The 26,448-nt window shown below is 44.4% G+C and overlaps 1 protein-coding gene across 3 annotated transcripts in view; it reads right to left on the bottom strand.

Moving 5' to 3' along the window:
* The window catches only part of galntl6 (polypeptide N-acetylgalactosaminyltransferase like 6), a 154,604-nt gene that overhangs the window by 93,806 nt on the left and 34,350 nt on the right, over positions 1-26,448 (bottom strand). For all 3 annotated transcript variants that reach the window (XM_035531306.1, XM_035531305.1, XM_035531307.1), the window contains exons 4-5: positions 22,852-22,990; positions 19,721-19,887 (exon numbers count right to left, since the gene is read on the bottom strand). In XM_035531306.1, the coding sequence (XP_035387199.1) occupies positions 19,721-19,887; positions 22,852-22,990 (306 nt within the window). The remainder of the gene's footprint in view (positions 1-19,720; positions 19,888-22,851; positions 22,991-26,448) is intronic.

Consider the following 26,448-nt stretch of genomic DNA (forward strand, 5'->3'; position numbering starts at 1 on the left):
ACGAGGCATGATGGGTGCATCACTTCAGCCGCCTCTCTTCTTACCCTGATGCACCCATCACTCTGGAACAGGGTAAATCTGGACTCATCAGACCACATGACCTTCTTCCATTGCTCCAGAGTCCAATCTTTACGCTCCCTAGCAATTTTTTTTGCCAGTTAGCTTCACTGACAAGTGGTTTTCTTAAGGCTACACAGCTGTTTAGTCCCAACCCCTTGAGTTCCCTTCGCATTGTGCGTGTGGAAATGCTCTTACTTTCACTATTAAACTTATCCCTGAGTTCTACTGTTATTTTTCTACGATTTGATTTCACCTCACGTTTAAGTGATCGCCGATCACGATCATTCAAGATTGTTTTCTGACCACATTCCTTCCTCGAAGATGATCTTTCCCCACTGTCCTTCCACGTTTTAATAATGCGTTGGACAGTTCTGAACCCGATTTTAGTAGTTCTAGCAATCTCCTTAGATGTTTTCTCTGCTTGATGCATGCCAATAATTTAACCATTCTTAAACATCTTTTCCACGACCACAGGACGTGTCTTTCAACATGGTTGTTTAACAAATGAGAAGCCACTCACTGCATCAGTTAGGGTTAAATAACTTGTTGCCAGCTGAAACATCACCATGCAGTAATTATCCAACGGGAGGCTCTTACCTATTTGTTTAGTTAAAGTTGGTGACCTTTTTTTTGGCCAGGCATACATATTGTGTATTTACAGCACTTATGTGACACTTTTATCCACAGCAACTTTCAATTATGACTGAGTACAACTTGCATAATTGAGGTTAAGAGTCTTGCTCAGGGAGCTAACAGTGGCAACTTGGCAGTGGTGGGACTTGAACTAGTAACCTTCTGATTAGTAGTCAAGTACTTTACCCACTGAGCTACCACTGCAAACCTGCTTTATATGCATATCAGCTTTACATGCTTATACGATATAAAAATAATTATTTTATTATTCCCCAGTATGTGAGTTTCTTTGAAGCATCTGATTAATTTAAATTCTGTTATTTATATTTCATGTTTGCACAGTTCTTCTTGAAGTGTAAACATCCATACAGAAAAGCAAGATATTCTACTGCAACGTGCTCTCATGTTTTCTTTATAAGACTTAAGCTATATTATGATTTATTACTTTTGAAAAGCACATAAAAAGTTAATAACATCAACAATAATGATAATATGTAAGTACATTTTGTTGGCATATCATAATATCTTATCTTTACCTTCTGAATAGTGGAAAATACCGTGATGTTTTATCTCATATCCCTCACCCCTCGAATAAGATGTATATACTGTATACCAAACTTCACACAGGTGCTATGTTTTGCCTCCAATTTGAAGTAACTTGCTGCAGGTTATAGTTTTCTTTGCATTATATTCTAACTGAATTTAACTTAGATTAGACAGTGGAATAAATGAATATCTAACACTGACATCAATATTAAATACAGTTTTGAGGTAAAACCGCATGAATTAAAAAACCTTTAAAATAGTTTAAATAAATAAAGGATGAACTCCACCCTCACCCTTAGCACTGGAGCTTCCCAGGGTTGTGTCCTAAGGCCCCTGCTCTACTCACTGTACACCTACGACTGCGTGGCCACTTCCAGCTCTACCACCATGGTCAAGTTTGCTGACGATACTGTCGTCATGGGCCTGATCTTGGCCAACAACCTGGAGGAGATTAAACACCTCGAGAACTGGTGCCAGGAAAATAATCTCCTTCTAAATGTCAGCAAGACAAAGAAGCTGATTGTGGACTGCAGCAAGAAGCAGGAGCGGCACTACCAACCGGTTATGATCAACGGAACCACAGTGGAGAGAGTAGATAGTTTCAGGTACATTGGAGTCCACATCTCGCAGGACCTGTCCTGGTCCCGCAATACCAACTCACTGGCAAAGAAGGCTCGTCAGTGTCTTTACCACCTCAGACACCTAAGAGACTTCAGACTGCCCTCCAAGGTACTGCAGAACTTCTACACCTGCACTATTGAGAGCATCCTCACGGGGAACATCACAGTCTGGTTTGAGAACTGCACCAAGCAGGACAGACAAGCACTCCAGAGGGTGGTGCGCTCAGCAGAGCGCATCACTCATACGGAACTTCCTGACCTGCAGACCATCTATTACATGCGGTGCCAGACCAAGGCCAGGAGGATTGTGAAGGACTCCATCCTTCCCAACAATAGGCTCTTCTCTCTGTTGACCAACACAGAGAGACTGAAGAGGAGCTTCTACTGGCAGGCCATTCGGGCCCTGAATCAGGGCAACTGATTAACTGTGGGGACTCTGTGTACTCTGGGTATGATGTCCACAATAACATCATAACAAACTGTAAAAACTGGAAATTGTACATTGTATATATGCATAGTATACATTCCCTCTTCATTCATTGTAACATATTTATTTATTAATTAATCCGCATCCATTTTCCTGCATCTCTCCTCGGCTTGGACAGAGCAGTTACAAAAGTATTTCACTGCCAGTTATACCATGTATGACTACGTATGTGACAAATAAACTTTGAACTTTGAACCCCCTTAGTGAGTTCCTCCCTTAAGATGTATAAGTGGCGCCATCTCCAGTTCATCTGAGCCACGTCGTCTCCGTTCAGGGCCCTGACCTCATTTCCCACTGAAACATACCAACATTTCATTAAACATGTCCAACTTAAAGGGGAGGCACATATGGAAGTTTAAGCATCTGCGGCATCTAATGTGAACTGTCACAAGGGCTGGATGCCATTAAACGTGACAGGACCCTCTGTAGTGGTGCCACAACGCCCAGCTAAATGCCATCTGGCGTCAAACTACATTAGTGATGCCACATTACGCCAGACACGGTATGAATACTTTACTCCTCCAGATTTGCAGATCTTGCAGTTTACTGATGCAATGAACTATTATTTGCTTGACAAGTACATCTGTTTATTAAAAAAACCTTCAAACTAAAGATCACCCATGCAGCTGTAGCACATTTCTTTGGGGTTATTCTCACTGACTACTGATATCTGTCATGTAGGGGTCATGCCACACACGTCAGTGAAAAATGCTTTGCCATCTGTAAGAATTAGTGGTTGAGTAGAGGGTGGGCAAGATCCCCGCGAGGGAGAAAAGTTGGGCGCTGTCCGCAGTGCTGAAACCACCCGTCCCTGGGCATTTCAGCACCCGTGTGACGGACACGTAGCAAGGCGGGGTGCAAGTGGGACTACACGTGGCTTGGTCGCCAACGTTACAAGAGCGGTGTGACAATGACCAATGACATGGAGGTGAGGGAAAGCAGAGCACTCATGTCTCCTGCAGCCTCTCTCCGAGAAGACGCTGGAGACACTGTCCCTGAGGACACTTCATTCTGCTACAGTACCTGCAAGGACCTGACTGGTGCTGTCCAGTGTAAACCTGCTGAATTTAAATTGGTCCCCAAAATCAGTGGTTTTGTGTGTGTGGTTAGTTTTTTTGTTCAGCCAACACAAGTCCTAAAAGTGCTTCATACATAAGTGACTGTGGCATAAGTAGATTTTACATGTACAATAGTGTAATGTACTATGTACTTATAATAGTACCGAAACAGTACTGGATGGATTACTCTGCTGCAAAATGTGCATAAATATGAATATATAAAAGTAAAATGTAAATATAAGAAGCAAAAAAAAGAACAGCAAAGCAAAGCAATGCCCTATACAACTGATGATAGTGAAAAGAAAATTATACGTTACTGGTACCAGTGTTACAATAAGCCAACCAGTATTGACATGAAAATTATAGGTGTGTGATTTTTTTGTTTTTTCCCCCTTTGTCTCTGAGCTGGTTGTCGATGTGTCTACACCACTGAGGGACACGTGGAACGAGACGACAGCACATAGGCGTCTGCAGTGAGGCGATCGCTGGCCCTGTAACTGCCGCTCTGTTACTGCTGTAGGCAGAGATGTCACTCTGAGACAGGAGAGCAGCTCCACACATTAGTTTGATCACCCAAGCCTCCTGTTTGGTGATTAAAGTACACCAAAGTGCCGTTTCCCTCCGGCCCCTGCTCCACGCTGGCCACTGGGGGCCTGATAGTGGAGCTCTTTATAGGCCTGCCGCAGAAGGCCAGCTGTTCCCCTCCCGTTAGGAGCTGCTCCTTTTCAGCGGACCTCACCGGCTGACAGATGCATCACAGAGGCCTGTCGCCTCATTAAGCCTCAGGCGCATTGCTGTGGACGGAGAGGAACCAGGCAGCGGCTGCATTAATCCCACTGCTAACCTGTCTAGATGAATAATACATCGGCCCGCCAGACAAATGTTAAACAAAGTAGGAGCAGACAACAGCTCACAGCAGGAGAGGGTCAGGAGGACGGTGTCTCCTCCAGGAAGCAGAAAGCCTTTCTCTCTTTGTGCTGAGCTCAAACGCGTTTGGAGACCGAGAAGGATCCTCCAGGATGGGTCGCCCCTGTCTGTTTGAGCTGTGCAGAATAGATTTTCCTCCTTCACAATGAAACACTCGGCTGCTTCACTCCTCTCTGATCTCTCTTAGTCTGCAGCAATGCAGGTGCCTGCAAGCTCTCAGTATAAAATAAACAAGGTCTGGTTGAAATAAACCTTGGATGAAACCTTGGATGTTATGCAGTATGAAACACTGCATGAAACCTACTATGTACCTACTATGAAACCTAGTATGTAACTTTGTATGAAATCTGCTATGAAGGATCTTTGAGACTCGAGGACAGCACAACTCAGGCATGTGCTGGATTGATTTTCTGGACGCAGCCGGCTGAGCTCTCCGAGGGGCGCCCACCCCGAGAGCCGTTTCCTAACACTATAATTAGTTTTAGGACAAGTAAACGTGCCGGGTTCTCTGGGGATCTGCTCTCCATCACTGGGTCAAGACACCAGGGTGAGAATCATGAGCAATCGTTATCACCAGGGGGCAATAGTGAGTTGTACCTCATCACAAGACAAAGGATCATGAAGAAAACTCAGAACTGGCTGTAGCTATGGTAATATTGCTAGGGCAAGTATAATGTTGTTACAACAGTTTTCATAACCATTGAGTCCAAGTCTAACTCAACCAGAAGAAATGACAGATTTCATAATGTTCAACTCATACTAAATGAATGAGGCAAGAAAGACTTAGGACTAATGAGTCACCTGTTATTGTTTGACTTTCAGAGCTGGATCATCATCTTACTTTCCGAGTTATAGGAAAACATTGATCTTAAGGTTTAAGGCTCATGCACACTTCTCACGACCTTCGCCCTATACCCATAATACACACGCTAAAGACAAACTACAAAACCCATAATACACACCCTAGAGACAAACTACAAAACCCATAATACACATGCTGCAGACAAACTACAAAACCCATAATACACACACTAGAGTCAAACTACAAACCCATAATACACATCCTGGAGACAAACTACAAAACCCATAATGCACACACTAGAGTCAAACTACAAAACCCATATTACACATGCTAGAGACAAACTATAAAACCCATAATACACACTAGAGACAAAGTACAAAATCCATAATACATACACTGGAGACAAACTACAAATCCAATAATACACACATTGGAGTCGGTGAAGAAGGAATACTACAGAGTATTCCTTCTTCACCGAGGGAGAACATTACAGGGTGAAACACATCAAGCTTCAAGGCCCATATATGACAACGTCTGGCATGTACAATGCTAGCATTCAGTATCCCTGTGCTCCTGGAACCATTACGAGCTAACGAGAGACATAGTTAATGAGCACTGTGCTAACAGCGCAGAGAAGGAACACAAAGGCAGACCTTGCACAGGGCACAAGCTTCAGCAGATACTTGTGCTCATAATTCATGGAAACCTCATCATAGTAAAATCTGCTGAACTGCACACGGCACTTATTAGCAAATAGTCGACCCGATGTCGTGCTAGGAAGGCTTCACTGTCTAAACTGCTGTTGTGTCATTGGCTTGCTACTGCCAGGTGTGCACACACAGCTCTGTGGAGGCTCTGTGTGCTCACACCACACTCACCACATTCAGGCCACAACTGGGAGATGGTGGAACAGCTGAACCTGCAAAACACCAGAACAGACGCCCTCTGACCCCGGGACTCGTTTGGCCTTAGTCTAAACAACCCAACAAAAAACAAAAAACAAATAGTGAAAAAACACATGTGGTTTAGACAGTTCATTAATAGGTCAAAATTCAAACCACATTTACCTCCTGGAACAGAACAGCAAAGAAGTTCAAAAAAACCCAACCAAACAAAAGACTAAGCAGGATAGTGCTTTGTTTGGGGTTATTACATGTCTTTAACTGTCTGACATTAAGACGAATTGTCAGAAATGTAATTTTATCATATCACTGATCTTTGAAAGGTTTAATGCCTGTGAAATGTTTAAGGCAGAATATTAAAAGCAAGCACGGAGATATTATCAAGATTATATACAATTATAAAGACGATGACACATCCATCTAATAGTATCAGATGTGTGAGGTCTTTGATTACAGTCGTGAGGAATGAGGGAAATTCTCATTTACATGTGTAATGTCACGGAGATGGGCGCTTCCAGTTACGTGGCGATTGAGATGCTTTCTCGGATATGAAGTGACAGTTACCGTCCTCATAGTTCCTTCATGGTGTGAAAGCTTCTCACATTCCTACAACATTGTTACTGAGTTGAAATGACTGCTGTCTGCTTATTCAGAGAACAAAACCCGTAACAGGTAGTGTCACGGTTCAAGTTCCTTGGCTAGCTTCAGTTGTAGTCATCACGTGGATAACAAGCAATCACTCATTCAGACTCATACGATATGGCCAGCTTTGCATAAGAAGATTTCATAGTAAATGAAAATTGGATACAGCCACAACTAAGTTATATGGAGCATTAGCATTAGCTGAAGTGTTGAAACTCAGGTGTGTTGCCATGGTAAAATGTACGTGTGTGAAAAGCTGCTTCACTGAAAAGCATCTCAGTAGATAAGAGTGGAAGCGGAGCATTTGCAAATTAATTTAAGGGCATTGCATGACTGTGTGTGCAGGTAACACCTGCCGTTTGACATGAAAGGTACAGAAAGGGTTTAGATACAGGCAGTAATACGTATGTTTACCGCACAGCCCGGCTGAGTGCTTTCTGCGTCTCTACAAGTTTTGCTCTGTACCCACATCTAATTAACAGACCCCTGCCTGAATAATATCGATAGTCACCTCCACTTTTATTATCACTGTCAGTTGTCATCTGAGAAATTAATTAAAAATCCAATTAGCAAGACTCCTAAATATAGCAATCACTCCACAGCACAGCCGTGCCATGGCTGACAGCCTGTAGCAGACTGGGTGAGCATGGGAGTGGGATTGGGGGTGTTGGTGGAGGGACGAGAGGGGGATCCGTCTTACACAGACAGGGTCGGACTACGCCAGTGACAGCAGGCTTGTTAAACACAATCACACAGGAAGATGTCGGGGAGTTTAATAAGAACTGCTAGAAAAGACCTGTAAGCAGCAAATGAGGATAAGACATCTGAAAAAATATCTGATCAAAAGTCTGAACATGCAGAACGGGATTCTAAAAGCTACATTATTCACCGGGGCCGGAGGAGGGGAACGCGGAAGCCTGGCTGCCATGTTCTGTGGAAAGCTTCACTCATCTCCTGGAAACCAGGCGCTTTTGAAATGCATATGAGTTTGAAGCAACAGATCTCACTCTGGTTGGTATTCAAGTAAGTACAAAGACCTCTATTTCGGTTAAACATAGTCCAAATTATGGTCTCCTGTCCAAATTATGCTGTCAGAGTGAAATACCTCAAAGGAGGTAAAAACATCTTCATCGGTTCAGGAGATGAAGTTTGCTTTCAACACAACCATCCCCCACGCCACACAGATAATGATACAGCAGACAAAATGTCCCCCACACGCACTACAGTACCATAAAAGAAATGTCACATTTGCACATAGCGAGGCGTGGTAGTTACCCATGGCTTTGTTGTGGACTAGCGAGAAGAGTGCTCACACTGGCCCTGGTTTCCAACACAATGATTCATCATGTTAGACTGTAACAAACGATCCCATCGCCCCCAGAGTGCCACGCTCATCCGTCTGCACAGTGGTGCCGAGTGTGGCCGTGACGGCCACGCCCTGGGAATACACCCGCGTGTCCCGCTAACCACAGCGCAGGCCCTCTCCTTGCTAGCCATCAGGACCCCTGAGGACCCCTCGCCACCAGGGGGCGCAGGGCCTCAGTACACTGCACACTGGTCCTGTGTGCACACGGATCACCATGAAGAACAGAGATGAGCTGCACGGTACCGACAGATCACACGTCACACACTGCACCGCTCAGACAGCACAGAACGACACCTAACAGCTTGACACCTCAATAAAAAACCTCGTCTGTCCTTTAATTGTCTTATATGCATCAAATCTGCAACAAGAGACAAGTTTGGAGAGAAGAATGTACACTATGGAGTAATAACACTTGTTTCCTTTTATATCGTGCTGATTTATTTTGATTTCACTCAACATATAATAAATGGTGTGTGTGTGTGTGTATATTAAATGATTCTAAAGACAGGACACTGTAAGGAACAGCTAGCAGAGACGTATAAGATGACGTCAGTGGAAACCCTGCAGTGCTGTAGTCATGCACACAGCACCACTAGCACAGAACAAAACAACCCCAGCAGTGTTGAGACGTCCACAGGAGTGGCGGGGCTAAGCAGGCCTGTGTGGTGAATCATTGTTCGGGCTTTGTGTGCTGTGCTCTCAGATGACACACTCTTCTCTGCCAAAGCGACATTAGCAGCTGGACCTACATCGCCGCTCAGTGCAACTGGTACTGTTTGTAATCAGCAGCTCATTACGCAAGCAGTAGCATCCAGGACAGCACTGATCCACCCCAAGATGCAGCGCTGCTCGACGCTCCAGGTGTCACGCTGAACAGATGTTTACTGCAGCGCTTACAGCTGTGTTAGGTGCGGGCAGCCTCAGTGTATGTATTTTTCTCCCTAAGATATTCAATTTGGGCCACAAACCCAGGAGGCAATTTATTCTCCTGGCTCGATTTCAGTTGTCAATGCGGAGTGGAAGTAGAGTGTGATAAACCCTCCCCCCCTCCCCCCCACACACACACACAATGGTTTCAACCTCTTCCTGTTCAGCGAAGCAAGGTGCAAGTTCAGTCATTATGTTGGCGTGACATCCATCACGGCGCCTTTCTCGCGCCCACGTGACAGCCAACGTTGCTCTACGGAGACGCCACTCTGTTTCTCCCAGCCAGTAATGGCTTTGTGCTGAGTAGCAGCACAGATTGCTCTAAATGGAGAATAATTTCTGCCCATTCTTCAGTGGAACAAGGGGCTCTGTAAATTATAGGTGCTTTTTGTTTGGAACGGCAATGTTCTCCTGACATCCCCTCTTTCTCAGAGCCTGGAGGGAATCGATGTGCAGCAGTGATATGATAATTGCGAAGGGCCTCCTCCCAGGCAGCTGCTCCTGAAGATAACCTGCCTTCATTTCGAGATTCGAGGACAATCTCGTTAGGGGGTCTCTCTCTCTCCAAAGCCGAGCTGATAGGGGCCACCACACTGGGAGGCTGGTGGGCAGGAGCCAGACTTTGCTGAGTGTGATGTTCTGCGTAGTAGTAGTTAGCTCTTATCACTGAGGACCATCCCATTAGAAATGTAGCATCGATTCCCATAATGGCTCCCCCACAGAAACTTGGTGAAGAGCTCATAGTTTTGGAGGAATTGCAGTGCTGTTTTTTAAAAAACCTTATGACACTTGCATGGCATTAAGAAACAACAAGTCTGCCTGAATAATCGTGTCTAGAACCCTTGGTTACAGCACAATGCTGCTGTGAGTCACCGAACACTGGCGAGCTCTGTGAGAAGACATCTATGGACCATCTCCAACAACAGACGTCTAATACCTGCCGTTGGTGTGGAGGCAGGCAAGCTTGCCCTGCTGCTACCAACTACTACTTTGTAGGCCCAGCATGTTGTCTGGGAGGCGAGGAAACGACCAACAGAGGCAGAGTTCTGGTAATGATGCAAATAATGGAGGCACTATTGCAGAAATGATGGATTAATGGCTGCAGCTTTTTAAACAGACTAGCTGCTGATCGCCATAATAGGAGTCTCAGCACTGAATATTTCATCGCCCCCCGATGGCCAGAGAAATGGGCTACCTGAACACCCTGGCGTGGGAAATGGATGTATCTTCACTTTAAATGTGTCCTTCCAACCTTTTCAGCAGGGTCCCACCATCACATGGACTTTCCCATAATGCTCTCCATTAGGGGGCAGCCAGTGTGAAGCATGTCCAATCTGCATGGCTGTGGGCTCTGTGCTGAGAGACTGCAGACTCATGACAAATGCAGAATGACTGAATAATTCAGATGAACTATTGACAAGCAGCTACTGATGGAAGCATTATGTCAGGTTGTGCTAGAGGCAAAACACGGCTTGGGATTCCTCTGCACTGCCAAACCCAACACACCGGCTTGCAACCCCTCACTGACTCTCTCTGACTCCTCACTGACTTTCTCTGACTCCTCACTGACTCTCTCTGACTCCTCATTGACTCTCTCTGACTCCTCACATACTTTCTGACTCCTCTTTGACTCCTCTCTGACTGTGTCTGCCTCTTCACTGATGTTCTGACTACTCACTGACTCTCTCTGACTTCTCACTGACTCTCTCTGACTCTTCACTGACTCCTCACAGACTTTCTGACTCCTCTTTGACTCCTCTCTGACTGTGTCTGCCTCTTCACTGATGCTCTGACTACTCACTGACTCTCTCTGACTCCTCACAGACACTCTCTGACTCCTCACAAAGTCAAATGTGAACAAAGGGAGAGAGAGTTAAATGCTACTTGAAAAGAACTGTGGCCCAAAACACCTGAATATCCTGACTTTTACAACCTGAATATTCTGACTTTTACAGCCTGAAGACCCTGACCTTTACAACCTGAATACCCTGACTTTTACAACCTGAATATCTTGACTTTTACACCTGAATATTCAGACCTTTCCTGATTTGTAACACATAGTGTCAGGGTGTGCAGACAAAGCGAGACCACTTGATGTCATACTAAGTAAGAAGCAAATAAGAATAAGAAATTGCTAATCTGTAATCTGTAATCTTTTGTGTGTCTCAAGGTGATGACATTAGAGTTATTCAGGAACCAGACCAGAGTCAGATCTGGGAACTCTGGGTTAACCCCAGCCCCAAAGCCTAAAGCAAGCTTCTATAACCCTAATTTCTAGGGTCAGAGCTCTGGATAGTTGAACATTTTTGCTACACGCACTTCTCCATCACAAAGAACTCTAACTCACCTCACACACTTAATCGGTTGACTCTCCGTACAGGAGTTCAAGTGTGTGTTTGGGGCAGAAAAAACAGTAAACACCGCGATACCACACTGCATCAGGGGAAGCTCTCGCTCTGAGTGGGACAGCATGAAGCCGTCTGGTGGAGTGACTGGCAGGAAGTGAAGAGGAGCCCCCAGCCTCTCCCTTCGGTGGGTCCAGGATGAGCGATGGCCCAGCTCAACATTCCTCTATCGATCAGTACCGCATCTCGGAAGGATGCTGTCCTGTCAGTGCAGAAAGCGCACCCGGGCCATGAGATAAGGCTCCCCAGAGCTGGAGACAGAACACGCCCCTCTCCAGGGACGCCACCATGGACGTCCTCACCCTCCTTCTGGCCCAGGCTGCAGCGGAGAACAAGCTTGACAGTTTTAGAGCTCCCACGGCAGAGCTGAGACGGCACGAGGAACAGACTGCAGAGGACATATTCACCAGGATCAAATGGCTGTTCCTGTGAGTGGAAAGTTGCTTGAAAAATGAACTCTCAGCTACCACTGTTCCAACTGGGTTTTTTTTCTAAATATAACTAAAGTGAATTCTGGATAGAGTAGAACACACACAGAAACACAAGCACCCAAACCTACGTGTGTGAAGATTTTGGTTAAACTGACCACCACCCACATTGTAGAGTACACAGCTAGTAAGGACACAATCGTGAAATCAAATGAAGCTCCCAGAAGCAAAAGCTTCCTATCTGACGCGCGGAGTGTGTGGCGCAGTCGGAGTGTGTGGCGCGATGCCGCAGAGTGGCGGGGAGAAGGTGTGAAAGTGAGATAAGCCTCTGCCTGGAGGGGACTGGACCAGAGGTGTGTGGCAGTAAGAGGCCTGAGCTCTCGCTCATTGTGTGTTTCTATTGGGCGAGAAAGGCACGTGCTAGCCCCGCCTCCCTCCGCACGGTGCACAGAGGTGCCATATTGGGTGCAAAGAGTTTTGGAGAATCTGTGTGATATCTGGGATGCTAGCCAGGGAACAAAAGGCCAAAGAGTTGAATCGAATCCTGAAAGAACTGAATCCTAAAAGAACAGAATCCTAAAGGAATCAAATCCTAAAAGATATCTCTGGAGTCACAGGAAATGAGGACCCTTACTCTTGATAACCGCATGCCTGTGACTCTGAAACCGCTGTTGAAAAGGCCCCAACACACGAGCTCAAAACACTATAAAAACTTCAGGGTTTTTCCTTTTTTAAGTATTATATTGGTAACATGTCACTGTTTTGATTTCCCATTCACTTCCTTTAATGCAATCAAAGACTCGTTACAATGGCAACAGCCTATAGAGTCACTAACACTACATACACTACACACACTACAATAGTCTACATTTCTAACAGTGCACTACATGCCTGGAATTACATATAGAATAATTAATGAAACTGTCATATGACATCAAAAATGAGTGATGGTTTGAGAATATCTGATCAATTTCATACTCTGGGCAGCAAACACCCTTATCTGTCTGCGTCCAAACCAGGTGCATCCATCAGACCCCAAACGAACCTTCATTTGCATTTACATACTAACATATCCTGGCTTGATTGGTGATTGGGATACTTGGCCAATATCTCAGTCTGTCAATCTAGTGACCATAGAGAGGCAGAAGGAAAGAGGCAGAGCCTAAACTGGGAAGCGAGAGAAGACAGCAGAAACGTGGAAAAGAGCTTGGCTTTAAAATGCAGATGGACACAGTGCACCTTAGTAGCCTCAAAACTGAGAAAACAACTCAAATAAAATAATGTCTGCGGTTCAAACTGATGAAAATCACCACACTCACTAGTTATTTTAATATTTAATTAGTTTAAGATCCAAGGTTGAGACTTTTCAGAAAATTTCAAATGTATGTCGGCACTATTCAAACTGAATTACCGCTCATTGATATTACTATTAATATTTTCGAATTTTCTTGTTCTTACTAATACTGTGGTTGATAATTGACACTCACGATTATTTAAGCTAAAATCAACATTTTTCAGGTTGTAAACATGGAATGCAAATATAGTGACTCAGATCTCAGATCATGCAGCAAAAGTGAAATTTAGGAATAATGAACCTGAAGATGAAATCCACATATGATGAATAATGAACCTGAAGATGAAATCCACATATGCATACTGAGTGAACGCCAACTATTCTGAGCTAAAAAGTGTCAGTTTTGCACAGCCAATGGTGTCCAGTCTGAGACTGCCTAACAAGTGCTACAGTGTGGAGAGGCTCCACCCTTTAGGTTTGCTGGTCAGGTCGGGCCTTTATGAGTATTGACAGCATTTCTGAGTCAGCTAACGAAAGGAATTCGATTTTTCCTTAAACGTCTGACACCACAGGGGAGCGAAGAGAGCAGAAGTGACTGAGAGTTCATCACTGTGTCTTTTACCCACTCAGATCTGTCCAATCTCAGGCCTCTCTGGTGAGTTTCTGCCATGCGCTTTATTCAAGGAAGCCTGTCAGAGACTTAACACCACCCACCTTAAACACCTCGCACATACACGCATCACAGCTCACCTTAAACACCAGCGACATACACCCATCATAGCCAAACCTAAAAACCACCCACATTACATCACAGCCCACCTTAAACTCCACCCACATAAACAAATTGTAATAATGCACCATATACAGACGATTAATTAAAAGGCTTCAGAAACACATTTTCAGTAGTTTCTCGCAACTCACACATGAGGGTGTCCAGAGAACGATGCCTGATTTCATTCACTCGTTGTTCTTTTTAACCCTTGTCTGTAGAGGGCACTAGCGAGTAATCTTCACCTGGTCCACGTCTGTTTAGGGCTTACTGTGCTCAAATTTAAACACTGCACACTTACTACTTATATTTAAAATATGATCACTTACATTTAAGACATTTTATTATTTAGCTTTATCGTAATAATAATAAACTTTGATATTGCCATATAAACTGCATACTAATGTTACATTAAACCAAAACCATTTTAATGAAATTTAAAAAAGTAGTACATTATGAATTTCATAAATAAATATTAGCCCTAGACATGCATATAGATGATCAAAACAGTGAGAACATTTCAACCTTGGCTACCGCTACCTGCAGGTAATGCTGACAGTTTGACCCTTTGACCCAGGGTGTGGTTTTCTTTGAAGAAAACTTGCTGGGTCAAATAAAAATAAAGAAGGAGTCCACGTGATCAGTAAACAAAGACTTCATTTATTCAGCAGGTCACTCTCATCGGGACAAACTTTGTCCACATTAGTCCAGACAATTATTCCAGCTGAATACAGAGACGGACTTGCTTTGATTAAGCTCAGAAACATCGATGAGCCTGTCTGACCCTGAAGGCAGCCATCTTTATGCCACATTCGTTACCCCTCAGAAGCCCAAGCTATTAGATAACACATTTTTTTTTTAGCACCAACTCATATATTGCTTTAGATTTTACCACTGCACACGGAACCGAGCAGCACACGGAACCGAGCAGCACACGAGACCAAACAGGACACGGAACCGAGCAGCACATGGAACCAAAGAGCATACGGAACTGAGCAGCACACAAAACTGAGCAACACACAGGACTGAGCAGGGATTCACAGCAGTGTCTGCTATTCATTTATCTTACAAGTAATTTAAAAGTAACCTTCAAAAGTTATATATCATAAAAATAAATACAAATGCTAAAGAAAACATTTCTAAAAATTTCCAACTGGACATTAATATCTGCAGTATTGAAAAAAGAAAGTACCCATGTAATCTCCAGCAGAGCTGAGTGAAGCAGTGTGCATTACCAGGTGTCAGCTCTGTGAACAGGTTTGGCTGATTGTAGTAATAATTCTGTCTTTAATTGCCAAGGACTCAAAGGGGTTTGGCATGTACGTCAGCCGGTGGCCTGCTGTGCACGTCACAATTCATTTGTCAAAACACTGTAGCTCTTGAGAAGAGCGTCAGCACAGAGCTGCGATCCTGCAGCACTTTGCCTCGCATGTACAGCTCGGCTCAGCGACACACTTCTGTGCTCCAGCAGGGAGCATGTTTAGACTGGTTTGCTCCTGTCATACACACAACATACACCAAGGTAATCATTCCTTGTCAAGGTGGGCCTGCATGTGTGTGTGTGTGTGTGTGTGTTTGTGTGTATGTACGTGTGTGTATGTGCGTGTGTATGCGCGTGCGTGCACGCGTGTGTGTGTCTGTGTGTGTGTGTGTCTGTGTGTATGTACGTGTATGTATGTGTGTATATGTATATGTGTGTGTATTTGTGTGTGTGTGCTGTGCGTGAGCATGCATGCGTGTGCGTGCATGTGTGTATGTATATCTGTGTATGTGTATATGCGCGTGTGTGTGTGTACGTGTGTGTATGTGTGTGTGCATGTGTGTGTATGTACGTGTGTGTGGCTGTGCGTGTGTGTCTGTCTGTATTTGTGTGTGTGTGTGTGTGTGTGTGAGTGTGTATGTGTGTGTGTGTCTGTGTGCATTTGTGTGTGTCTGTGTGTCTGTGTGTGTTTGTGTGTGTATGTATATGTGTGTGTGTGTGGTTGTGTGTGCATCTGTGTGTGTGTCTATGTGTATTTGTGTGTGTGTGTGTGTGTGTCTGACAGTAATCCCGTTACACTCCTCAGCAGAACACACACTTCACTGCCATCACTCCTTTGTCTTCCTGAAAAACCTTCATCCCGAAACACTAGCGGCTGTTTCCATGGCTGAAGTCTGACACCCAGCCCTGTAGACCGCTGATGTGCAACCATGACATGGTGTGACGAGAGAAGGTGACGCACCATGCAGAGAGCATGCTGGAAAGACACACCATTTCCTGGCTCAGTCATAAAATGTAAGGGGCTTAACCTCATCATTACATCATCGTGACATCATGATGACATCCTGCTGTGGTTCAGGGATTGATTTCTTTGCTTTAAAAAGTTGATTTGGTATGTGTGTGTGTGTGTGTGTGTGTCTGTGTGTGCATGTGTGTGCGTGTGTGTGTGTGTGTGTGTGTGTGTGTGTGTGTGTGTGTGTGTGTGTGTGTGCGTATGTGTGTGTGTGCGTATGTGTGTGTGTGTGTGTGTGTGTGTATGTGTGTGAGTGTGTGTGTGTGTGTGTGTGCGTGTGTGTGTGCGTGTGTGCGTATGTGTGTGTGTGTGTGTGTGCGTATGTGTGTGTGTGTGCATGTGTGTGTGTGTGTGTGTGTGTGTGCGCGCACGCAGGACTAGTTTTCCGTACCACACTAATTAATGCCTAATTAATGGCACAGAATCTGACATGCCAGGTAAGTCTGGCCAATATTCACCAGATTCAGCTCCCTGAAGGACAGAACAAATGCAGGACGCTCGTCCCGCTCAGCGGGACTGAGCTCGCTTCCCTGAGCCCATATGTCAGGCCCACCAGCCCGCTCTGTAAACCTCCACTGGCTGGAGGGCATCTGTTCTCCCAGAAACAGTTGCAGGTCACCGCACTGTTTCAAACACATTATCCTACAAGTGCTGCACGACTCACAAACAGCCCATGTAGTAATAACAGATACTCAATTAGTCTGTAGAAAGAATTAATGTTGACTTGCATGTGTTCAAATATCCGACTCAGGATGGATATCATCTTCCATGCTGGCAATTTAACGTCAGTCTATTAGAACGCAGTGTGAAGTTAAACTTTAATCATTTTAATTATATGTTCTAATGAAATGTTATCTATTAGCGTAGATGTGAGCAGTTTTGTAATCATTTCTGACCTAACATTTCAGCGTTTGTGAAACACACCAAGTGCAACTGTTTTGTTGTACTCATTTACTCATTATTTATTTAAGGAAACTCAGTAATAATATGAGCTTACTGTGACAGGATATTGTCATGGTTACAGGGTGACACAGTGAACTTCAGTAAAAAGGATAGAATTAACGAAATTCTAATGAATTCATTTTGCATTCGGTGTTTAATGCGAGGAACATTTCACATTAAGCTTTTCTAAACACCAAAGATTTAAAGGTTGAGCCAAAACTGACAAAATACTCAATAAAACCAAAACTGCTGAAGTTTGTGTTAGACACTAATGATAACATACCTAATATATAAAACGTATCTAATACATATTTATTCCTTTGTAGCACACACACCCTGTGTGTTGAATGAAGATTCTCTGTCATCATTAAATCATCTCAACCATCCAAATGTCAACGCATTCAATCTTAATATTAACACAGCATAACAATTTTAGACAATTTTTAAAAAATATCCCTGCTGCTGGTTATTCACAGTGAGCTTTATTCCCTGTTCAGGTCGCCGTGACGTTAATGTTAAGGACGTTTTCCTCATGTTTATGCAAAAAGAAGAAGCAGAATACTGGAGCAGTGACAATAACAATCCTGTGCTTAATGAGCCTTTGTTGCATTACAATGTTATGTTTTGTTCATTCTTTATCTTTAAGTGTTCCCGTTTCTTTCTGAGTATAGCAGCTTAGTTGCGCTTTCTGTAATGTGCTTTTTCCTATCGCACCTTCTGCAATGTGTTCTTTATTCCAGTAATGCACTGGTGAGACGTGGACCTACTTCGGCAGTGTGTGTTTAACCACGGGCATGTGAAGCCTTGCTTGCCCATCAGGGTGTTTTGTGTACAGTCCCCACTGTGTTTTATGCCCAATATTTGGGGCGCCATTAACCAATATAATCCTCAAAGTCACACCACCACCATGGCAAATGGAGACGAAGCCACAACAAATTCCACATCCCCATCAACTCTGAGAGACAGTCATGAGCAGGTCTTTACCCACAGAACAGAGACAGTCATGAGCAGGTCTGTACCCAGGGCACAGAGACAGTCATGAGCAGATCTGTACCCAGGGCACAGAGACAGTCATGAGCAGGTCTGTATTTTCTTCATAATGTATTGGGAGGTTTCTGTGTTATATATTTTGAAAGAGATTAAGCAGAATATACATCAAAGAACAACAGACATCCATGCTGGACTAAGGACAGCAGGAAGAAGCACGTGCACACCTTCTCCTGAATATTCCCTCGGTCTGTGTATGTTTGTTTATGAAGGACTGTGAAGTGACACACTGTCAGTCAAGACTCTCCGACACTACACTAACAACGGCTCCTTCTGTTTCTCTCTCTCCCTCTCTCTCTGCACAGAAGACTGATAGACTGAGACAGCCGTCCTGAAAGCTGACGTGTAGATAAGTACCAGGTGAGGCCTGCCAAAAGCAGATGACCTCCAGTGCAGTGTGTATGGAGACCGCAGACATATATATCAGCCGTGATGAGGTGACAGGTGCTTCTCCCAACAAGACCATGAGAGGACTGGGCACGTTTTTATGAATACAGGCCAGCTACATATGAGCGACGACTCACCTCATTTTTAATGCTTTCAAATGCTACTATTTAACTTCCTGTAAGAAGCAGAATTTTCAAGGAAAACAGAAAACAAATTTAGCAAAGGAATCATGATGTAATGTTCAATGAGCCGAATGTCACCAAATCAACTTTTTAAAGAACAAACAAATCAATTCCTGAACCAATGCAGGATGTCACGATGTCATGATGAGGTTAAGCCCCTCCCACTTCATGACTGAGCCAGGAAATGGTGTGTCGTTCCAGCATGCTCTCTGCATGGTGCGTCACCTTCTCTCGTCACACCATGTCATGGTTGCACATCAGCGGTCTACAGGGCTGGGTGTCAGACTTCAGCCATGGAAACAGCCGCTAGTGTTTCGGGATGAAGGTTTTTCAGGAAGACAAAGGAGTGATGGCAGTGAAGTGTGTGTTCTGCTGAGGAGTGTAACGGGATTACTGTCAGACCCACACACACACACACGCACGCACACACAACCACACACACACATATATACATACACACACGCACGGACGTACACACGTGCGCTCACACATGCACGCACGCACACGCACGCTCACGCACAGCACAGCACACACACACACGCAAAATCACATGCCTACACGATCACATGCATGCATGCTAACTCTACTTATTTTATCCCATTAGTCACAAAATGCAACATCTCTGTCTGAACAGTTGTCATTTTGAAACCCAAACCCTAACCCTAACCTTCACCCTAACCCTAACCCCCACCCTAACTCTAACCCCCACCCAAATCCAAACACTAACCCCAACCTTCACCCTAACCCTAACCCCCACCTTAACCCAAATGCTAACCCCCACCCTAAAGCCCACCCTAACTCTAACCCACACCCTAACCTTCACCCCCACCCTAAACCCCACCCTAACCCAAAACCTCAGAAAGCCAACAAAGAAGACAGTGATTCAAAAGCTTCACAACATGCAGACTGACGTCAACAAAAATGGTCCTATAGAGTTTGTGCAGTGTGTCCACCGTACCTCTCTTATAAAGACAAACACGCAAACCCCAAAGCTCCAGGATGGAGGGAAACTCAACGTCCTACCTCGGTCACTGTGGTCGTCCACAAGAATGATCTCAGCGATGAGGCAGTCGGGCGTGCGGTTCACCACACTGTGGACGGTGCGCAGCAGGGAACTCCATCCTTCATTATGGAAGGGAATGATGATGCTTGTGTTGGGAAGATTCTCCAGGTACAGCTTCTGTTTACAGCTGCGCAAGACAAAGAAGTGGGGGGCATTTTAAAATATCAATCTATCACCATTACAGGGTTCGGTGTTTGTTTCCAGTATGGGGACTCTGTGTAGAACCTTCTACACCAGGAGCACATGGAGCAGTGTGGAGTGGACCAGTCGCACCTCCTGTCGTAAATCATCATCTGAGGAGGTCTGTTCCTCCCTCTGCTCCGCTAAAGCGTTCAGAACTCCACACACTAATTGACATTCAGCAAGCTGAAACTGCTGTACGGCGCGGTACTTTACGGCTCGCGCGCGTCGCTCTAATTCAATGACAAAGCCGACAAGCCGCCCATAATTTATCGCTCCACGGCAGCAAAGGTGCTAAGACAGCTCCGCTCTTCATTAGCGCCGTATATTTAGACGGCAGCTTAACGAAATAAAAGCAGACGTTTTATTTGGATGGTAAATTAAGAAAGCAGAGTGGTGCAGTAGAGGTAGCAAGCACTTTAACATCACTAGGCCAAACGGTGTCGTCCTGCACTGGCACAGGCTCACGGCATCTCTGCGTCTCTGTCAGTCTGGATAAGAGCATCTGCCAAAAGCCTTGAATGTAAATGTAAATGTAAAACGAATCTAGCAAATCAGATATTTTGCTTTTTAGGTAACATATTTTACCCACAGCAATGTAAGATTATTCTCTTGATTTCTAGATATTTTTAGATAAGTTATTTTTGGTAACTAATGAAATAAAATTATTTAATAATGAAATAAAATTATTTCCCTCCGCTGCCAATTTTTTTTCCTGTAAAATGATTCACTTCTTAAATATTATACTTTGTTCATGAAGGGTATTTTTGTCTTGGAAGAACGTCTATATTCTCCCTCCTGCCGTTCCCACGTCACACCCACAGCCGTGTCACCCTCGGTCGGTTACGTGCTCCGGTCAAACAGGGTCCCCCCAGCCTCCACACTGGGCTACTGAGTCACACAGTGGGATGTTTTCGCAAACCCGTCTGTTTCTGGATCAGTTGGTGCTTTTTAACACACAGCCAGAGCTCAGGAAGCAGAGTGGGATGACTGCTCCCAGATCAGCCAATGTGTGTACACGTTACGGAGCCCACACAGAGATCTGTATGCAAACAAAGGGAGATGGAAAAAAAAGGGCCCAAAAAACAGGCCCACCCCAGTAAAAAGGCCCGAATCCCATCTGCTGCAGTTTTCCGATGCACATCCATAAAGGTGCATTGTGTATCCAGGAGGAGGTCGGAAGCCTGTCCGTCCTGGGCACAAAGAAGGCGAGCGTACCATTCTTCTTCATCCATCGCTTTCCACAGAGGTCAATAGCTGTGGGCGTGTGCTAAGACAGGAAGATCTTTCATTATTGACGTGGCTGTAACGAACTCCAGCGCGCTGTGCGACTCGACCCGTAGGTGTGCTGAGTTATAAGTGGATTTGTTCTTGCCAGGGGAAAATCCATGACTGGAAAGGTGTTACCACGAGCAGCAAATGGTGCAGAGTGGTGAACCTTCTGAGAGCAATTAACATTCAGTCCATCAAAGAGCTCATTTAGCGAGCGAGGGCGTGAGAAACAAGGGCACCAGCTCTGGAGCGAGCTGATGACAGACTGCACACCTCTGCCTTTCACCTCTCTGTGACAGTCTGACTCTGACTGACAGTACAGTGAAGAACAAACTCCACAAAAAGTCAAAAATGCCACAAAAACGTCTCATTTTAGTTCAGTTCTAACAATGGGTGGGTTTCCAAATCTCTTGTTATTTTGATGAAAGAAATTGTCATTTAGTAAGATCTGCCCTCATAAAATGGCTGGAGTGAGAAAAAGGAAAGAAGTATAGAGCTGCAACACGTAACAACAACATAGCAAGGCAAACCATGCAGTGGAATACTCCAACACTGTGAAAAACAGGTAAAATCAGGGTCATGGCAACTCAGTTATTGTGTACGCTGGCGACCCAATTAAGGTGTACTGGGTAGACAGTTAATTAGAGAGAAAAGATGACAGAGCATGTCGCTAGGCAAACATGGTAATATATAATGAGACAAACTCCAGAATGTACTGACTTCAAATTCAGAGAAAGTACAAATTCCTACTACTGAACTGTGTAACTGACTTACTTGTGAAAGACATGTTTGCATTCTTTATTACAAATGCATATTGAGGACATCACTGTCCACACTGCATAGACACTAATTCCCTTTAAATGTAGAATGAACAAATGGAAACATCCCTATTTTAACAGGACTTTTACAAAAAGACTCTGAAAGACCGAAACACAGCATGTAATCAATATATATACAGTATATATGGTTCTGTGCGTGTATATATATCTAGTTCTGTGTGTGTATTCATTAATATAGTTACTTGTGGGTATGTGTAATTCTGGTACGTTGTGTGTATGTTTAACTCTGGTTCTGTCTCTGTGTCTGACCTAACTACACTAGTGTGAGGTGAACCTCCACAGAGATAAAGAACATCTGTACATAGACAAGACCTTGTACTAAACAATAACACCAGATATGATACAGGTGTGAGATCAGCGGGTCAAAATCAGACCCAATGAGGTCAGACTGAGACACTCCACTGTGCAGAGGGAGAACGGACATCTAGTCTTAATTAATTAGGCTTCATTCTCTACCTGCAGGCTGGGTTGATTTTTGTATTAAATTATGAGACCCATCACTTGACTTGAATATTTTACTATAAATTGCTTTTTCATACACTTCATCATTGTTGTTTTATTTGATTATTTTCTCCTGTTCTTTTTTTCGTGCAATTTTATTTTGTACTTTATCATGTAATACACTTTGTAAGCTTGTTTTACACAAAATTGATTATTATTATTATTATTTATTTGTTATAACTACACTGGGGAAAGAGCAGGGTCTACCAGCACAAGTAGTGAATGTTTTATGAGCTGCCATAATAAAAGTCTTGGTGACGTCATGCAGGGCTTGGGTCTGATTGGCCAGCTCTACTCACTTTGGGTGTCTGATGTCAGGAAGGGAGCGGTCCAGGGCGATGTTGTTGCTGACGTAGATATTAAAGCCGTTCTCTTTGTACACTGAGTCATCACACTCATCCTCGGCAAGTGGGAACGCCTTTCCCTGTTCTCCTTTACCTATAACACACACACACACGCACAGCATGAGTCACAGGTGTGTGTGTGTTTGTGTGTGTGTGTGTGTGTGTGTGTGTGTGTGTGTGTGTGTGTGTGTGTGCGCATGTGTCCAGGGCAGCTTCGACAAATGTCATCATTCTGGTCTTGTGTTTGTATACGTTACTGTATATGTATGTGTGTTAAATGTAAATCACTTAATTCACAGTGATGCTTGTCCTCTGTTGTTCTACTGTAATGACAGATCAGATATCAGTTACACTTGCATTAACGAAGACAGATCAGAAGGACTCGTAGAAAACACAGATGTCCATTACCAACGTCTTCTCAGTGCTGGCTGGCGTACGTAAGGGGTGCAGGACACCTACTCAGATCATCTAACTGTGTACTGTGCTTGGACTGCACTGAACAAAATGAGGCATTTCAGAATCAATACGCTAGTTCCAGTGCACACCTACACCTCTCTCCAGTGACAGTGCACAGCTACACCACTCTCCAGTGAGACAGTGCACACCTACACCACTCTCCAGTGAGACAGTGCACACCTACACCACTCTCCAGTGAGAGAGTGCACACCTACACCACTCTTCAGTGAGAGAGTGCACATCTACACCACTCTCCAGTGAGAGAGTGCACATCTACACCACTCTCCAGTGAGACAGTGCACACCTACACCACTCTCCAGTGAGAGGGTGCACACCTACACCTCTCTCCAGTGAGACAGTGCACATCTACACCACTCTCCAGTGAGACAGTGCACACCTACACCACTCTCCAGTGAGACAGTGCACACCTACACCACTCTCCAGTGAGACAGTGCACACCTACACCTCTCTCCAGTGACAGTGCACAGCTACACCACTCTCCAGTGAGACAGTGCACACCTACACCACTCTCCAGTGAGACAGTGCACATCTACACCACTCTCCAGTGAGACAGTGCACATCTACACCACTCTCCAGTGAGACAGTGCACACCTACACCTCTCTCCAGTGAGACAGTGCACATCTACACCTCTCTCCAGTGAGACAGTGCACATCTACACCACTCTCCAGTGAGACAGTGCACACCTACACCACTCTCCAGTCTCTGTAGGCCCCTGAGCTGTCTTGAATTAGCTCCAGTGTCACTAGTCACAGTGAAAATGCCTTATTAACACTGGAAAATAATCTTTCCTGATACCTAATGCCAAAAGGGTAGAAATTTTTTATTGAAAAAGTTTAAACTTTGAAAAGTTTAAACAAATTGACAAAATTGACAAAGCTAGTCATGCATGAGATGTGTGCAGTGTATTAAAATTGTTTATTGAATTGATATACACACCTGATGATTCTGTGCTGGGGCTAGAGCTGTGTTCATTCTGTGTATTTCTAAATCCTCTGAGAAATCGTCTCATGGGAGACTGATTTCAAAACAAACCATCATCACACCCACCCAATTAATTCATTTTGACAGATCTTTTGTGTGATGTACGAAAATCACACCGACTCAAAAACAAACGTCACAGTGCGGGACTTCCCCTTTGATGTGGAGAAAAATGGAAAGTTTTCAAAACAAACCACGAAAAAATCAAAACAAGTGCTTCACTTAATCAGAGTTGAAAATGCAGCGCGACTTTGCATTAGTGCAGAAGAGCCTCCCTCTCCACATCTGTCCTTTCACACGAGAAGAGGGAGAACTGAGAAACAGAGGAGAGAGATGAGAAGTTTTTGAAACGGTATGATCACGTTTCACGCGGAAGGCTCTTCCGGCTCGACTAATGAGAGCACTCTGTCAGCACGTTACAGGCAGGTGCCATTCATTCATCTCACAAAACACTGCGCCTATAACAAGCTCTTTCTCTGACATCTAGCATGCGTACCCCCCGTGTGTGTGATAACCTCCTCCCCTCGGTGCGCCACACGTAAGTCTGGCCAAAGTCATTTCTCCATGTGCATAATTACAGTACCCTTGCTCTCACTCCTCCAGCCGATCTCTCAAAGGAAACATAAAGAGAAAATCTGAATCATAACATTAATTTATGCATTTCACACCCCCACACACCACCCTTCCAAGCCTGCTTTCTCTTTATTTTCCACTAAAAAAACGGGGGTTTCACTGAAATAATGCCAAACTGTAACAACAATATTTTCCAGATGACTACACCGACTCCTAAACAGCGAGCTCAGAGCCGGTTTAACGGGAGTCTCTGCTGAGGTGTCGTTTATCTCTTTAGGAAGCAGGAATTTCAGGTGTGTGTGTTTGTGAGGAATTAGCCCACAGGCACAGAATCGTGTCGTACAACAAAACATGTTCCAATGTGCCATAAATACAAATTACTGATACAGAAGCAAAATAAAACTAGCTTTCAGCTCCCTGCGCGTGTAGCGCTGTTAGCTGCTGTTCAGAAATCAAACGCTTGATCAATTGTGCTGGGACTGTTAGGTCTTCACGCCAATCACACCTTCACTGGTCTCAAGCCCCGACATCTAAGATTAGTTGGGAATTTTTATGAAAAATGAATTTCAAGGCTTTTTTTTGGCGGTTCTTGCTATCGTAAGATTTGTTACCAACAGATGGTGTGTGGAAAGCACTGGGAGGCAGCGGAGTGTGTCGCGTGATCCGATGGGCCGGGTCAGACCCGGAACAGTTGGCCCAGCACGGCCGTGTGCCCAGAGACACGAGACTCCACCCGCAGTCATGAGGTGACCTGTCCGTCCTCTCATCCGAATAATCGCTGCACCGAACACACGGACGTTAAGCCTCATTATACGCCAAAGGATGTGCGGCTCCTGGTCATTATGGGATGTTCTCATGGTTAATCATGCCTGTTGGTGCAGTAGAATTCCTCTCGGATTGAGTTTTGCTTTCTGTGTCGCATAGGATCATTTGTTCTTCAAACCGCAGACCAGAAGGGAAAAGGAATATTTCATTTTGATGTGTCCTTCCTGAAACAGGAGTGTAAGACAGTGTGTTTTCTACTTTTTATTTAATCTCTGACAGAAACGGCTAAAACAGAGACTGAGTAGACGTTCAGAAACGAGGCATTGGGCCTGGGTAAAGGTTGCCAGTAATTCCCCGTTTTTTGTGAGCAACACTGGTGTGTCATCAGCGAGGGGTAAGGCATGCGATCTAATCGTGAAAAATGTCATAAACTGAACTTGGCAAAGTTTTTCTTCCTGCCGTGTGGGAAGATTTTAATAAGACGCTAAAGCACCTAACAATCTTTTAACAAAAGAGAAAGAGGAGAAAGTCAATTTAGTGTTTCTAAAAAATTATTAAATTATCTAATGATCAATTAACAGTCAATTATCCCAGAACTATAACCAGGGGACCATCATTTAATGCTAAAGAGATGACTGCTAATATCATTCAGTGTGTAGTAAACTGGATCAATAATATTGCCTGAGGGCTAAATCCACACTTAAAGTCTGGCACAGAACCCAAACTAACAGCCTGCGTGCAGAAGAAAGCCAGTGAGC

Source organism: Electrophorus electricus, chromosome 11 (genome assembly GCF_013358815.1).
Source record: "Electrophorus electricus isolate fEleEle1 chromosome 11, fEleEle1.pri, whole genome shotgun sequence".
NCBI lineage: Eukaryota > Metazoa > Chordata > Actinopteri > Gymnotiformes > Gymnotidae > Electrophorus > Electrophorus electricus.